This window comes from Geospiza fortis, unplaced genomic scaffold (genome assembly GCF_000277835.1).
Source record: "Geospiza fortis unplaced genomic scaffold, GeoFor_1.0 scaffold132, whole genome shotgun sequence".
NCBI classification, from domain to species: domain Eukaryota; kingdom Metazoa; phylum Chordata; class Aves; order Passeriformes; family Thraupidae; genus Geospiza; species Geospiza fortis.
This window is the reverse complement of record NW_005054446.1, coordinates 1,690,580-1,707,573: the sequence shown is the minus strand read 5'-3', so window position 1 is coordinate 1,707,573 and position 16,994 is coordinate 1,690,580. Positions and strand designations below refer to the sequence as shown.

Below are 16,994 nucleotides of genomic sequence, written 5' to 3'. Positions count from 1 at the left end.
ATTTGTTTTTCATTATAGTCACTGAAAAAATAAGAGAATGGTTTTACCAAGGGTTCCCATCCTCATAAAAGCAAATTGAGTGCACACCTCCCTTCAAAAAAAGCAAACCTTCCATAGAAAGCACTATGCAATTTTCAATTTAAACTGAAAAAAAACCAGATCTGGCACCTACAGATCCACAGAGAAAAATGGAGAAAGGGTTTTTATGCAACAGTATTGTAAGAGACAATCACATGCTAGGCACCTACTGCCCAAAGCACTGCTGTTGTGCTTGGCAGCCTGTGCACTTAATGCAGATATGCCAGGCTTGTGTGGGGAGTGTTTCTTTCCTAGTGACCGAATCTCCTGAAAAGCAAAGAAACAGACATGCTGAGAGCTCTGCTTCTGCCAACGAGCCCAGTGCTGGAAAAATACAACCAGGCACCAGCAACAAATATAAGCATGTTTAGGCTGATGTGTCCCAGTAACATTTACTGAACATTACATGGTAGATAAGAATGTAATACTCTGTCACAGACACATTTTATGAAAAATCCTTTCCTTAGGATTTTTTCTCCTGAGAAGCTGAGAGGCCTCAGGAACAAAATGTAAACAATGATTGTCTGCTGCTGTGGAATGCAACAGGTGGATCTGTGATTGGCCCATGTTGGTTGTTTCTAATTAATGGCCAATCACAGTCCAGCTGTCTCAGACTCTCTGGTCAGTAACAAGATTTAGTTATCATTCCACTCTTTACTTTCCCTTCAAGCCTTCTGATTAAATACTTTCTTCTATTCTTTTAGTACAGTTTTAATATAATATATATCATAAAATAATAAACCAGCCTTCTGAAACATGGAGTCAGATCCTCATCTGGTACCCCTGTGAACACCACCACATAATACCAAAGCAGCCAAAGGAGAAATCCCATTCTTTTAATCAAAGAATTTGTCTGAAATGTGTCACCCCAGGGACTCTGCACGTCAGGAAAGGGTTCAGTTTGAGTCTAGAGCCAAAGGGTGCCCCGTGCTGACCGTGCCATGAGCTTATGGAGCTCCTGTTTGTGTTGCTGGTCCTCAGTGGCGATGGCGTGCTGGGCCTGCTGCTGCATGGTCTGCACAAAGTGCTGCATGTGCTGGAACGCATCAATCTGCAAAGGATGGAGGCAGTCAGCACCACAGGGCTTAAACACCATTTCTCAAGGGAGAAAGACAATGTAGAAGTGATTTTCACAGAAATAAAAATATATGGTTTTGTTTTCTTTCAAAGCTTTTCAGCCATTAACATCCCTCTAAAGTCACTTTACACTTTAAATATGTCTAAATAAGTGAAGAGGTTAGAGATTCTTATTGTCTCTGAAACTGCTAAACTGAGGAACAAATAACTGTATCCTTCCAATGCCAGGCACACCGTCACTGTCATACAGACAGAGCCAAAGGTATGACTGCCCATAACACATGATGTGCAAGAACTCCACTCTGCCAAAGCAACAAGGTCACCTGTACAGGGAGAAAGCTTCAACAGCAGAGAATGTCCTGTTACTGCCCACACACTGGGAGATACAGAGAGACCTCGTTTCCAGCTGAGCATGAACTTAGCCAGGCAATTGCAACCATCAAATGTTCATAGCTTACAAGCTGGATCTGACCAGGACAATACTGAACAGACAGGATCACAAATCCAGAGAAGCCTACCAATAATATGCTATGGGCAGACAAAAAAAAACCCCAAAAAAGCAACAACAAAAAACCCAAAAACCCAAATCCAAAACTACAAAAAAAAACCCCAAACAAAAAAACCCCAAAAACCCAAAACCAAAAAATCAAAACAAAAACCCGCCTCAAAAGCCCCACAAAAACAAAAAAACAAATCAAAAAACCAAACCCATGACAATTTGAGAAAATAATGCCTGAAGGAAAACTTGCAGCTTTCTCATCTTCTCTCCTAACCTTTCAGCTTTGTCTGGGCTTGAAGTACACACCATGAGTTGTTTCAACAAATTAAAGTCTGGATTTCTCCTAAAGTTATTGAAGAAGTTCAAATGTGTATTACTCCTTTGACAGAATATTATACAGGGCAGACGTGCTAAAGCAACTTTCACTACGAATTCTGAGGGAAAATAAATTTTTAAAATACCTTGGAAAGTATTCTGGGGTAGGAGAACCCAAGAATAAAAAATTTAAAAAAATGTATTCATGCTTCATTGGAAAGAATTAAGAGTAAAGCTCCTGCAATCTGCAAGGTCATTTCAGGTGAGGAACTGCAGAATATGCAGTTAGAAGCCTAATTTACTTCTGTGTATCTATAGGAATGAGCTATGTTAGAGACAAAAACCACTTGAGCTCAAATGCCTCATCTATCCTGTTCAAATATCACCATGCACAACTCAATGGTGAGGAAAAAGAGTATTACCTAGGGTGAAATAAAAGAAAATAAAGGATGATACTCATAACATTAATATGGTGCATTCAGCCTAGGGTGAAATAAAAGAAAGGATCATACTCATAACATTAATATGGTGCATTCCATAGCTGGTAACCTAGACAGAAAGGACTGGGGGGTGGTGTAAATAATGGTCTTATAAATAGTTATGCTAGACATCCATTAAAAATAGACAAAATATATTGCCAAACAGAATTACTACAGAATCTTTTTATGTGCCCCTCTCATATTTAGATACACCCAACAATCTGGTCTTCAGTTTCCATTAATATTGAAAACTGATGGCCATAAACTGACAGATGGAGCACTTAAGACTGAAAGCAGCAAGTTTTCTAGAACAACTGAATTCCTAAATTTGCATGCATCCTTTCTGTGGGATATGGCTTAGAATGCAGCTGCTGGCAAAGGTCTTGGTTAGAAGAAATGTAATAGGGTTGACATATAACTTTTTATCTGTTGTTTAAGAAGACTGTTGTGGAGTTCTTCAAGTACCATATGATCTGGTTTCCTTCTAGATGCCAGCTTTTTTCCTGCTGGATTTGACAAGTACTGAAAACTACCATTTTAGGTCAGCAAAGGAACCCTGAACTGCTGAACAGAAAAAATGGTCATTTCCCACCAGCACCTTATTAGTTAGGATACCAAATCAAGTGAACACACACAGTTACATAAAACTACACACATCACTAAGTGTAACTATGTATTATTTATCTATTTTGGTATCAGTTTTCCCTCATCTTCAAGGGGTCCACCTATTCTCCCATCAGTTTATTTTAGACATGTTCTCCTAACATTAGTCTTTGTGCCTTCTCTCATTCTGCTTTCCACCACTGCACCATGTCCATCTACTTCCTGACCACAAGTCAAACACCACAAAACACAGTTTCCCTCACAGAGACAGGCAGAGATCCCACATACTTCTGGGGTCATTTACTGAAGAGGGTGAGAGGCAATTTCACTGTTTTACACAGTCAACAGAACAGGGCCTCAGCAACAGGTCCTTCTGCCTTTTTAATTCAAATAAAGAACAGTTAGTTGTGGCACTGTTCCCACAGCAATGGCTCTGCTCCAGTGCTGGCAATCCCAAGGCAGAAAAAATAAAGATGATGTGGCACAATATGAGGATAAATGGAGGCTTTAATGTATATTAAAAAAAAAGATAACTTATCCAGTCTGAAGCTTATTGGATTTGATTACGTAAACTCTCCCTCTGTTGCAATGTCAAAAACATTCACCCTGGGCTCTCTGGTGCCAAAGTGTTCCCATGACAAAACTCTATGTACTTTTCAGCTGTCTTTCAGTTAGAAATTTCCAATTATCTCTTTAGTAAAAATCACTTCTGCTCAGCAAACTGTTCAGGACACTTCTAGAACTGGTAATAAACCCCCCTTCACTTCCCTCTTTCTGCATGTGATCCTGAGGTACAGTGTAGAAACCCAGCAATCAAAACAGTGTATGAAAAGTCAAGCAGAAAACCTACACAGGACTGAAGAGCTACTATTCACCATTAATCCTGGCTGCATCCTTTGGGTACCAGCTACTGGTTTAGCAAAAATAATCTTTCCATATATGAAATAAAATTAGGGCCAGTTTCTTTGTGTATTACAGAGTTTTAAAGGCAATAAAAAGCTCACAATCTGAATAAAAATAAGGAAAGGAATTAGTTTAGGGGAACAAAAGTAAAACATCTAGCTTTGCCTTTGTTCTGTTGGGAACAGGAAGAGCTAACATTGCACAAACCCTGAGCAGTGGAACAAAGCAGTGGGCTCTGTACCTTCCGGGCACTCTTCCACATGTGCTTCATGTATGCATAGGTCACTTGGGGATGCACTGTGGGCAGGGGGTGATCCAGCTGGCGAGAGGGATCTACTCCCAGGAGCAGGACAAGGGTCTTGTGGGCCAAAGCCTGGAGAAGCGGCAAAGACAAAAAGCAGGTTAAAACATAACTGTTCATGGCTCATATTGCTTCAGAATTGTCCAACACTAAAAAAGTATCTCTGACCCTCCAGATACAACACAGACACAGCAGAGTCCCTGGACTCATAGAATACCACATGATAAACCATATGTCTTCCTTTGGATCAGAGCATTAGATTCTCATTTCAGAAGCCAGCAGAAAGTGTAAAGTCTCTGTTTCAAGTATTTGGTGATAAATTTTGTGATAAATGTTAAAATAGGACGGTAATGTTCAACAGTAACATCACATTCTAGATGTGACTCTCTGCTCTAGCAGAGAGAGCTATTATTAATAATCTCCAGTAGTGCATAAAAACTTCCAGTTACAGCATGCAATGAAAAATTGGCCCAGGGGCTCTCAGGTATAGTATCAGTCCCACAAACATAACCTCGGCTACAAGCATGAACTTTATGCTGGTTACAATTTTAGCACTTCAACAATTTCTGACTAGTTTCTTCCTCAGAGGAGAACCCATCCCACTTGGGCAATGAAAGCATTTAGGAATGCTCAAGGCTGAAGCAGCACAGTAAAGCCAATCATCCCAAAACCTGCAGAAGAGGACAGAGCCCGACAATGCTCACCAGCCTCCCACTCTTGCCACACAAGCTGGCATACTTGAGCCAAGTTCTCATGTCCTCATGAGGATTCACAACAAGAGATCGGACCATCAATATCCTTTGCCAGTCTTCCACAATTCGCTGACAGCCCTGAGAAGAAAAAAGAGAATTTTTTAGTGTTTGGTCTCCACTGTACTGCATAAAACCTTGATTCAGAATCTGAAGGGACTTCCATCAAGATAGAGACTTCAATGTGTGCCCATAATTCACAGCAGACTGACATTAGGAACTGTCTGTTGTGGCATTCACATTCCCTGAACACGATTCCTTCACCCAGGGTTTTTCTCCTGGGAAGCTGAAAGGCAGTGAGAGGCCACAGAGGAAAGGAAAACAATTCTTATTTCATTTTCTTCTCCTGTGTTTTGCTGTTTTGGAATGTGTTTGGAGATTGTTTACTCACAGGTGATTGTTTCATTGGATTCTGGTGTGAGTTGTTTTGACTCTTTGGCCAATCAGGGCCAAGCTGTGTTGGGACTCTGCAAAGAGTCGTGAGTTTTCATTATTATCTTTTTAGAATTCAGTATCTTTTCTGTATTCTTTAGTATAGTATAGCATTATTTAATATAATACAGTATCATAAAGTAATAAATTAGCCTTCTGAGAACATGGAGTCAGATACATCATTCTTCCCTGCCACAGGGCTCACCATGAATTTACAACAGTCTATTTCTTGAACACTGCAGTGTGTGAGGAAGGTTCAGTCCCTGACTCTGACAATCTGCAGGCAGCTCAGTGCTTGCAGTCTAATGATATCCTCTAATGAAAAGAGAAAAGCTCCTAAAGCTGAAACACATCCAAGAATCAGAAAAACTCTTCAAAACACAACTCCAAAGTGAGTCAAAGTGTCTTCTCCACCTATTTTTGGTTTAAATCTCAACATGGAGATGGTAGAAAACCAAATGGATGCAAAGATGTTTCTGTCATTGCCCTTTTTCTTTGCCTTGCATGCATTCCTTTTGGAGGCTGGCACCTCTTAAACTGGTTTCTGCCAGAAACTGCAGCTCCAACTGCTGTGCTGCTTGTGCAAGGATTGTCTGGTTCTTGTCTGTCTGATGGGAGAGGCACAACACTGAGACAGCATGGTGAGTCTGTATTTCAAACATTCAAGGATACTACAGAGAAGTAGAATTGTGGAAAGGATGTAACAACTAAATCCATGGTGGCCAAGTACAGGGTAACAGTGATGCTCCAAAGTTTCTATTCAGCCAGAAACTACTTGATTTTGAGGTAAACAAAAGATTTTCCAATGACAGCAAGGACCTTAGCACCAAAGCAGTTATTCTTTCCCTTTTTCTTTTCTGCCAAGTTGAGGACTGGGAAGTTAGACAAAGCTTGTTCCCTAACACCCAAATAAACTTCTTTCAATAGGCATTTAAAAGCTATTAAAAAACACCTATAAAACATTCAAGAACTGCTTGTACTGCTTTCAGGACTATAAAAAGCTGTATTCAGACATTACACTTCCTGCCACTTCAGTTTCTCTACCCCAGCGGAATGGCCCTGAGCTTTTCCAGACTGGAATGCGATGGGAGACTAAAAGCTTTGCCACAGTTTCCCAAACAGCTAAAAAATATACAGCAGGCTTTCATAAGGTGGCAGATTACAGCATTCCCAGTGATAAGGTCTTCCTTCAGGCAGCATTTCACCTTAGTTATGCCCTTTTTTTCTTTTACCTCCTTCTCTTGCATGAATCACCCACCTCTATTTAAACAGAATTCTTGGATGTACTACTGCACCTGAGGATATTCACTTTCACTGTAGGGATTCCTCTTGTAAGGAAATAGTGTCAAATATTTCTCTGATTTAAATTTTCAGAGGTACTTTGGATTTTTGATGTTTAGAAAGGCACAAAGAAAGGTACAAACTTCTCTTTCAATACTGGAAAATCAACATTGCTAAAGGTCTCTTCTGAAAGGTCAAGGTTAATCATAGCATCATTTAGGTAGGAAAAGACATTTATGATTATCAAGTCCAACCATAAACCTAACACTACCAATTCCACCACTAAGTAATGTCCCTAAATGTTATCAATCAGCTGGAAATGTTCTTGTAAGAGGTCCAAAAGGAACAGGATAATATTTTATTTTACAAGCATGTGAATTCTCTGACCAGTTTTCCAACATTTGGAGGGAATTCACTTCTTAAAATCCAGCCAGCCAGGTAAGAAGTTCAAACTAGCTTGATCTAAACCAGTATTTCCAGATATAATCCAATATTGAGAGGAGCAGCCTTGGGGATGTTACTAGTGTCTCTCTTCTGTATACATCTATTTCAAGGCTTAGTTCACCCTTTTCAAGTGGCATATGAGCTGAGACCTCAGAAACATAAATTTGAGAAAAAAAAAAAGCCAAAATGAAACCCCAGAGAAGCAGGAGAAGCACAAAGGAGATGGAGCACACAGCCATGTGAGCATGGATGGAAAGAGACATGCAAAGATTTGCTGAGCCACCACACTGACTCAGAAGGAAGCTGTTCATGCCAGCCCATCAGCATCTCCAGCCTGGACCTTTCCAGGGATGTACCTGCAGCCTTTCCCACCAGATCTGGCGGATGATCTCACGGCGCTCTGGGACAAGTTTGTACTGGATAACCTCTTCCAGTTCTGACAGCATCTGGCAGGATACCATGGCCTGAAGGAAAAAAATCACATTCCATCCCAATCACTATAGAACAAATCTATAATTAAGGAGCAGTATTTTGGCATCAAAATCTTAAGTACATAGGCTACCCAACAGATAAAGGACCAACTGCTATATACTGGTACCTAGATGACCTGCTGATTCAAACTCAAACTAAACATCAATTCTTATTGACATCCCTAAGTGTCAATTCTTATTTCTTTTGAGGGGGTGAACCTCACTTCACTCCCTTTTAGTTTGTCCCAAAGCTGCTTCTGCAAAGTTGTATTTTTTATCTGACAAAAGCCATTTAGCTTGTGGGCCTACATAGGTTTTATGTTGGAGACAAGCGCTACTCTGAAGTTTTATGTAACTTTTAGAGATAGTCTGAAGCAGCAATGAAGGAAGGGAATGAAGGCTGAGTCTCATGTTTTGTGTTGCTGAAATGGCTCCCAAAGTATTAAAGAGTCTTTTTTCCCAGCCCTGCGACTGAAGAAGAAGTTGAGATTCCTCAGCTCTGCTTTTCAAGGTTGTTTATTTTCTCTTATCTCTTACATTCTTTCTCTGACCTGCTGAGATCTGTCTGGCACATCAGTTTGTGGCACACTGACCACCTTGGGGTAGTGTTAGCTTTTTATACTACAAACTACATGTACTTTACTTACAATCATTTTCCAATACCTATCACCTATGTTAGACAGTCTGTCTCTACTTTAAACCAATCCAAAAGTGCCACCATCACAGCAGCAGATGGAGGACAAGAAGAAGGAGAAGAAGGACATTACACACCCAGATTCCTCCATCTTGCCTCTTGAACCCCCATTCTAAATCCCCAAAATTCTACTTTTCCACCCTGTGACAAATCAACTATCATTCTACTCAAACTCTTGTGGCTTGTAAATCTTCACACAAAGTTGCTAGTTTTTTCCAAGGGCTAAAATTGAAGGCACAGGTGTCTTGGGCTCTGTGCCAAGGTCTCTGAGCCCTCTGCCAGGGTCTGGAGTCCTCCAGGGCAGCCAGAGGAATGTCCTGGGTTCTGACATTCCTGAGAGCTGCACTCACCCCATAGGCTCGACTGTAGCTCTCTCCTGCCATGGCAGTCAGCTCAGCATCCAGTAGGTCTCTGGCTTTGTCAATGCACTGAAATAGAAGAAGATATTGAGGCAAAGGTAGTGTGCTTTATCTAGAGCCAACTGCTGAAGCTGCTGTTCAGCTGTTCCATCTCATGAACAAAGCTGGCATTGTTCTCACTTTCCCCTCCCTGGGAAAGGATCCTATAAATAGAAAGATTTGACAGGAAAACAGTGGCCAGGGCATATATAAGGGAAGTCAAGGGACCTTCATTCATCACCTGCACAGTTTGAAGTTTGTCTTCCTAGAAAATCAAAGTTTGCAGAATTTCTAATCCTACTGTGATTGTAGAGATTATTATTAACAACATTTATAGAGGAAAGGTTCACATTTTAGTGCAAAAGCCTTGGTTACAAAAAAAAAGCCTAAAGAAATGTCTCTTGATACCACACAATGAAAGAAAATAGCTTTCACTGTTTTACATAACTCAACAGGATTTTATGAATTTTACAGGACAGCAAATTTCATTTCTCATCCTCAAACTAAGACAGGCTCTTCAAGCATGAAATAAATCCTGCTCTAGTTCTAGTCATTATATAATCTCTCACCTATAGCTTTTCCTGTTCAAAATGTTAAAGGTTAATCACTAACTTTACCTTTTTGAATGCCTGGTTAATTTTACTGTGCACATCATCCAAAAATCTATTTATGGGTTTTGACAGCACAGACTGAATTACTCCTTTATCTAAGCTGGCAAGCCAGCACAGAATTTTGAGAAATGGGACTTGAGCTTCCTTGGAAAGTAAACAACATGTTTCACATCTACAGAGTCACTCTGCAAATCTCCTCTGTGACAAACAAGCATTACAAATACAAATATACAAGCTCTGTTTAATAGACTCATTCCTTGCCTTGGTACCTCAATTTAAGATTTGAGATTTATCAGTGCTACCAGAAAAATTAAGATTATTGTACATGATATATATGAGCACTTCACTGAAAAAGCTGTAAGAGACAGAAGTGCACAAAAATCCATTAGGAATCTTACAGGTATCTCAGGCGTTCCTGGAAATTTACAATCAGTGCCTTGTAGAACAGAATCTCTGCTGAGATAATCCTTGTGTCCTGCCTGTCTAGAAAAGAGGCATAGAAGTAAAAGAAGCCAAAAAACGACAAAGGCATTCTAATGTTCTACAGCACTGGACCACTAATATCTGTCAATAAATTCACTGCTATGTTTCTGGAAATACAAGGTAAGATCTGTCACCCAGGCCTAATATATCCATGGAAAAAGCATTATTGGGCAATTCATAGGTTATAGCCAACTGCTTTACTACAGCCTGTTTTTCCATGAAACTCTGTAGCCTAGAACATCTTAAACCAAATTTTGGGATACCAAAAGGAGGATAATTACTTGCTGAGCCAGTGAGAAAAGGTCTTGATGCAGTGCCAGAACAGCCCTGTAGAAAGCACCATCATGGGTGTCCCTGGGGATCATGCAAGTGTATTCTTCCATGCTGTCCCACTGACCTGCAGAGACATAGATATCCTCAGCAACACAACAGCTTTCTCTGCAATGGGGGAACAGAACAGAACTATGATATGATGCTTAGACATCAGTGCCTAGGCCTGAGTGCTGTGTGGTACTTTTGCATTTAAGTCAGCACTCCAACAGCTTGTCTTTGGTAGGGACACTGTTATATATATAAACATAGCTACAGACAAGAAAAACAGAGGCATTTTTCTTCTAGACAAATTGTTATCCTAGTGGAAAAGGTTCTGTCATTCTTTGTGATGAAACAATTAAACTTATGACACTTCCAGAACATTTGAATGAATGAATGCCCTACAAAGCAAAAGATGAATTTTTCTCAGCAAAGGCTGGCAGAGAGCAAGTGATCCATCAGCCTCTCTAATAAATATCTTGCTAACAATACAAATGGACATTTGGACCACTATAGATTTATTCACTTAAGATTGTCTACTCTGCAGACACAACCTCTAAAATGTTCAGCAGATACTGCTCTTGTTCTAAATAAGAGTCTGCTACAAATCTGAGAAAGTCTTTTAATTTCCAGCCTGAGCTCTGTTCAGTGTAAAGCCAAGCAAAAGTGAGCATTTAAGCAACCAATCATCTCCTCAGACTACTCTGTTACTGGAGACCACAAGGGGAGACTTGATGTAAATGCAGGTTTTCCAAAGGACTTCAATATGGAATGACACTTGTCACATTCACATTTTCTGAAAAATTCTTTCACCCAGGATTTTTCTCCTGGGAAGCTGAGAAGCCTCAGAGAAAAGGAAAACAATTCTTATCTCATTTGCTTCTCCTGTGTTTTGATCCTTTGGAATGTGTTTGGAGATTGTTTACCAACAAGTGATTGTTTCATTGGTTTCTGGTGTGAGTTGTTTTGACTCTTTGGCCAATCAGTGCCAAGCTGTGTTGGGACTCTGGAAAAAGAGTCACGAGTTTTTATTATTATCCTTCCAGCCTGCTGTAAGTATCCTTTCTGTATTCTTTAGTATAGTATAGTATAGTATAGTATAGTTTAGCATAATATAATATAATATAATATAATATAATATAATATAATATAATATAATATAATATAATATAATATAATATAATATAATATAATATAATATAATATTCCTTAAAATAATGAATTAGCCTTCTAAGAACATGGAGTCAGATTCATCATTCCTTCCTGCCACGAGGGTCTCCACAAATACAATAAACACTTATTTCATTTCCCAGTGTAAATAATGTGGTTACTTGATGTAACCACATTGTTTCTTGTATTCTGTAGTTCTGAAATAAGTTAAAACTATCTGTGCTTGAACCTCATGGGCTGTTGCAGGCCAGCACAGGAGGATACATTACCTAAGCCCCAAGCAGCAGCAGCAGCCATCCTGGCCATCTTAGCCTGAGTTTCATCATTCACCTGGGTCCACTTTTCACAGCATTGCTGGTGGAGTTGCCCCCTAAGAAGAATCCACAATTTCTGATCAGCAAAAAGCCTCTTCCAAGAATTCTGCCTCATTAAACAACCACTTCCCACTGATAAGACAACAAGCAACTGCTCTTTTTATACTTTATATTTGACTCCTCTGGCCAACTCAGCCATGCTAGTCTGATGACAAATATCCCATCATCAGAAAATAATTTTAAGACACACTATGTTTTGAAAATACACATCCAAAGAGAAGTTTCCATTTTTTCCTCAGTAACTGTTAATGCCTACTTTAAAATTGGACTGATAATGCCAGTTTATAAATACAGAAAAAAAAATTCTCAAGAAAACGAACAAACCACCACCAAAAAAAGGATGCTTAAAATTTTTGCAAGTGTCAGTAGAAGAAACATATGCTCTGGATAGCTTGGGCATGGCTCCTACTAGCAAACATTTTGAATTAACACATCAAGTCTGAAGACAAAGACTGAAGAATGAATGTTGCTGTAACCTCATAGGAAGACTTGTCATGGCAGGATCTCAGAGGGCATCTGAGTCTTTCATCTCCAGTGGAGAGGAAGCATCAGGATTTTTTATATTATTTCTTTCAAATCAACTGTGAATGCTGCACTAATAGAACCAATTACCCTGGGTGTTGCAGTTCCAGGATTTCTCAGGCTGGATACTCTGTAGCAGTGAAACAGCTGCCAACTGTGAGGGAGAACTTGCTTTCCCTGGTGTTATCCTCTCCCCTCGCAAAAAGGAAGATGAGTTAGTCAAACAGAACCAATGGGCTGCCACAGGCAAGATAGTAATTCTGACAGCTTAATGGCCCAGGAGGGAAAAAAAACCCAAAGCAAATGTAAAGCCAAGCCAAACTTGGCAAACCTAGCAGTAAATCAGGCCCTCATAGATGCTGATAAAACACTATGGGTCCTACAGGAATAACTATATGAGGCTAAGAATGTTTTGGCTGTACTCTAAAAATATCACAGCAGAGTACTGAAATGGTGATGCTGCACAACATAATTCTAGATTATCTGCCTTATCCCACGAAGCAGACTCCAGCAGCACAGTCAGTCAGGTTGAATGCTACTGAAGAGTATCAGCAGCCAAACTATGGAATCCTCAGGCTCAGGATGACATCTCTGGAGTCAGCTGCAGGGCAGCAGACAGCACTTTGCAAAAGCATTTCTGAATTGTAAAAACACCTGCACAGAGTTGGAGTCCAGGCCCACAAGAGAACTTGGAGACTCTGATTGCTCTCATCACTACAGACTACCAATATAATCATGATATCTAGCTCCAACAGAAGAAAATTGTCCTTTTGCTGTTCCACAGATTTGTTGCTGATACATGAATAAGTAGGAGGTTCAGAAAGGACACAACACAAATACACATCCTGCAGGGGGAAAAAATTCTTCAAATCCCTGATGAGAACAACCTACTTGTATAAAAGCTGATTGAGGAATGCCCAGTTAAGAGGACCTGATTTCCTTACTAGAAAAGCTAAACCCTATATGTCTCACCCTTGTTTAGAAACAGAAAGAGCAGAAAAATGCTGCCAGAATTATGTTTCTCAAGCAGTTCTCTTTCTAGCAGAAAAATTACTTTAGTGAAGAGGAATCTCCTCACTGTGGTGCCATCCCCTGGGTTCATGTCAGGACCCATCAGGAGACAGCTTGTCATATGCAAAGTTCAGTAGAAAGGCGGAACCTGGATGAACCCACACCTGCCCCTGGCTAGAACTGCACGCCACAGTGAGCAGGGTGCCTTCTCCAATTATCTTCTTTTAATTAAATAGCCAGAAAAACCAGAAGCCCCCAGTTAAGCAGTAAGCTGTAAGTCACCAGCAGCTCACCCTGTCACAAACACTGACTGGAATCAGTTATATGTTGACAACAGACGTTTGACACAAAACTTGAAATACTAAATGTCCACAAAGACAAGGCTTAAAAAAACTGAAAAAGACTAGTAAGGAAAACCTCATCCTTCTACAAGGCATAGGTCTGACACTGAATAAACACAGAAATCTCTCATGTTTTAATCAGAGTTTAAAAAGGAGGGTCACAATGAGCTCCTCTTATGACTCTTTCTGATAAGTTCTGCTCAGTTAATGTTTCCTCTATCTACAGTTAATCTACCATGTCTTTCTCTGTTATAAATGGTGTTGACCTGATTATAAGATTGCAGATTCTCTTCCAGAGAGACCTTAACTCACCAGCTGGTCAGTCCCAAAAGGCTTAGAGATGTCATTACCGATTCTGACTTCAATGAACAAAGTGAGATGCCACACAAATACTCCAAGTAAGTGGGAGTAAATAGGAATTCAGGCAAAAAATGTGCACCTGAATGACAGCATCCAGAAAACACAAAGACACCATTTTCCTTGGTCTTCAGGCATTCCCCTCTTACCATTCACCAAGTGCTTCCAAGCAACGCATCCGTCCCAGCATCAGCTCAGGATCATCTTTGTTTGTGTCCATCTTCTTGTCATAGGCCACCAGAGCATCTTCCCATTCATGAAGCTTTTCATACCAGGTAGCTTGAATTTCCTAACAGAAGGGAAAAAAAAAGTAAAAATAAACAGCAGGATTAATGTTGATTATTTTTTATTAACTACCACAGCTTTTCCTAGGAAATTCTGTGTCTGTGCTGGTCACTTCACCCTTTTATCATTCTGAATAACCTCATGGACTTCTGTGACACAGAGAAGAGCCTTGAGCTAGCGTGAAAACTGGAATCCTGGCACAGCTCCACCTGCCCAGAAATGAACTCAGGTTTACCAGAGGGATTAAGCCAACATCACCCCCTTGCTCAGTGCCACTGAAACACCAGATCAGCAGCTGGTGCTTTTCTTTTTGGAGAGGCAGAGTGAGTGGAACAGGAGAAAGGGTAAATCTGTAACATATTCCACTTCCCATTGTTGCACATACCTGCATTCAAACAAGAAAAACAGTTCTGTGTTCAGGAATGGAATGACCAACTAGAAAAGAAAGGCCAAACTTTGCATCTGGCTACTGCTAGGCAATCAGTTAATATAGCAGGCACAGTATGAAGTTGGGGCCCAATCACACCCTCCACAAGGGAAGGCAATGGTTTGTAACAAAGCCATTAAAAGTCAGCCAAGCAGTGATCCATACCAGCTAAACCCTTTTCTTCAGTCTTTCTTTCTAGATTTTGTTTCTAATTTTCAAGAAATAAAATACCTTAATATATTTCCATGTTTTTCCCTGCCAGTGTTTTTCTGCTCAGTCTTTGGCAGCTCATTTCTTGACATAGACTGTGGAGCAGATGATATTCCCAGACTGTGGGCAGGGTCACTATAAACCACAATTTGCATGCCAGGTCTTCCACTTAGGCCTTTAACTTCTCAGCTAAGTCATATTTCAATTAAGTCCCTGAAAGCAGAGCTCACAGCTCCTCTTAATTTCTTTTCATTTAATTTCAATTCTGGCAAGCTCTGTGCTTTGAACTACATTTACTGCTAGACTGTTGCTGCTGAAGAGTGAAGTCAGAATTAGGTAATGCAGAACTTTGCTCAATCCACCCAAGGAATTATAAGAAGCTGCAAAGATGTTTTGAAATCTGTACCTCTCTCAGAAAGGACTTATTTTCCAGTCTAGGTCAAAACCACACATAATCCCACACCAGAGGATTTCCACCATTTTGTGCTTGTACCTGGTCCCCACTTTCTGGTGGATGCTACTTAGAGAGGCTGGTCTACTGTGCTTCCAGGGCTGCCTTCCCTTTCCTAATTATCCTAAACCACTGCAACAATTACCACTACCAAATCATCTTTTTACCAGTAGAACTATCAGGAAAGCACAGGTGGTTTGGTCTTTGAACACAAATTAAATGACTCATAAAATTGGAAGAAATAATAAAAGGTACATCATTCTGAGAAAGACGCACAACAAATACAAAATGGGATTATTTGATTTTGGTGAGGGACTGCTTAACTTGCTATTCTAAATAATACCTGTGAACATTTTGAGAGAGACTAGAGGTTAACTTCCATTAAATCCTTATCTTGAGGGTGTTGATGCAGTTTCTCAAATCCTTTAAGCTTAGAACAAGAACTCCCTCCCTCCCTTCCCAGCTTATCCTAAATTAAAGGACTTATGTCTTCAAGCTGCTGGTTGCTCACAGCTGCATTTAGTGCAACAACAGCAGCTGCAAAATTCTCCAAATCAGCTTCTTGCAGCTCTCCCTGTACCCAGCATTTGCTGCAAAGTGCCCACTGAACATCCCTGTAAGCAGCAAGGGCTTTCTTTATGAACAATGAAATATTATAAGCAGGGATAGAGCCTCGATGTGATTAAGAAAACACACCCCCACCCACCAAAAAACCAAGTCCAGAAACCATAATAACTCAAGAGATGAAGAAGTGGATTATCCAGTAGGACTCACCAGCTCCCCAAAGTGCTTCATGGCATATTCCAGCACACCAGCAGCTGCTTCTGGCTGTTGGAGTTTATTGTTAATGCTGGAAAGGGAGGAAAAGAAAGATGATTTAACATAATTGGCATATTAGGGGTTGGTAGAAGCTTCTGCTTGATAACACCAAGATCTATAATTTAGAATTACCAATGGAACACTCTTTTTGTTTAGATTTCCAGATGAACAATTAAATTACATAAGGCACACGATGACTATATGTTTTCAAAACAACAGGTGCACACATTCTCTGCACACAATCTGAAGACTTGTTACACAAAATAGAGATGGTATATGATTATCAATTCTATGGAACAGCCTGCATAGAGAGAAGAATAGCTGCCAATAACTTTAAAGGCATGATTTTTCAAGCTGTACTTAAGAGTTTTACAGTACTAACTTCTTCCCTCCCTATTCTCTTAAACAGACTGCTAACTCCTCTAAACACCAAAGCAGAGAATTTAATGATGCAGGAAACAGGCTATATCATTAAAATAGCTGACAAATGTCACCAGGAAATTACATAAAGTGTGCAAGCCTAATTTCAGTTTCACATTTCATACAAAGCCTCTGCACTGGCACTTTTCTTCTGCTGGTTTTTAAGAACATGCCAGAAACTGCTGCCATCACAACCAATCCTCAGTCTGTACCAGGGAATCACTTGTGTTGCAAGGCCTGCTGAATTTTATGGAGCACAAGCAAATAGGTTGCTCTTGAACCTGATTCTCTAGTTCATGATGTACAGCTTTTTTTCTGAAATAATTTCTATTTCACGTTTGTTTCCTTATTTTACTATCAGAAATGGGGTACTCAATGAGTAGCACTACTCCTAAACCCCAATTTAATGGGGAAATTAACTTTTCATTAAGCTTTTGCTATTTTATAAAGCTTATTTATGAACAGCCTCTAGTTCATT

General features: G+C 40.0%; 1 protein-coding gene across 2 annotated transcripts in view; it reads right to left on the bottom strand.

Moving 5' to 3' along the window:
• Window positions 1-16,994, bottom strand: part of MTOR (mechanistic target of rapamycin kinase) — a 69,849-nt gene that overhangs the window by 14,813 nt on the left and 38,042 nt on the right. For both annotated transcript variants that reach the window (XM_005427476.3, XM_031062329.1), the window contains 9 exons: window positions 16,052-16,127; window positions 14,054-14,193; window positions 11,569-11,669; window positions 10,099-10,214; window positions 8,676-8,753; window positions 7,518-7,625; window positions 4,960-5,085; window positions 4,196-4,327; window positions 1,014-1,129 (listed from right to left, as the gene is read on the bottom strand). In XM_005427476.3, coding sequence (XP_005427533.1) covers window positions 1,014-1,129; window positions 4,196-4,327; window positions 4,960-5,085; window positions 7,518-7,625; window positions 8,676-8,753; window positions 10,099-10,214; window positions 11,569-11,669; window positions 14,054-14,193; window positions 16,052-16,127 — 993 coding nt within the window. The remainder of the gene's footprint in view (window positions 1-1,013; window positions 1,130-4,195; window positions 4,328-4,959; window positions 5,086-7,517; window positions 7,626-8,675; window positions 8,754-10,098; window positions 10,215-11,568; window positions 11,670-14,053; window positions 14,194-16,051; window positions 16,128-16,994) is intronic.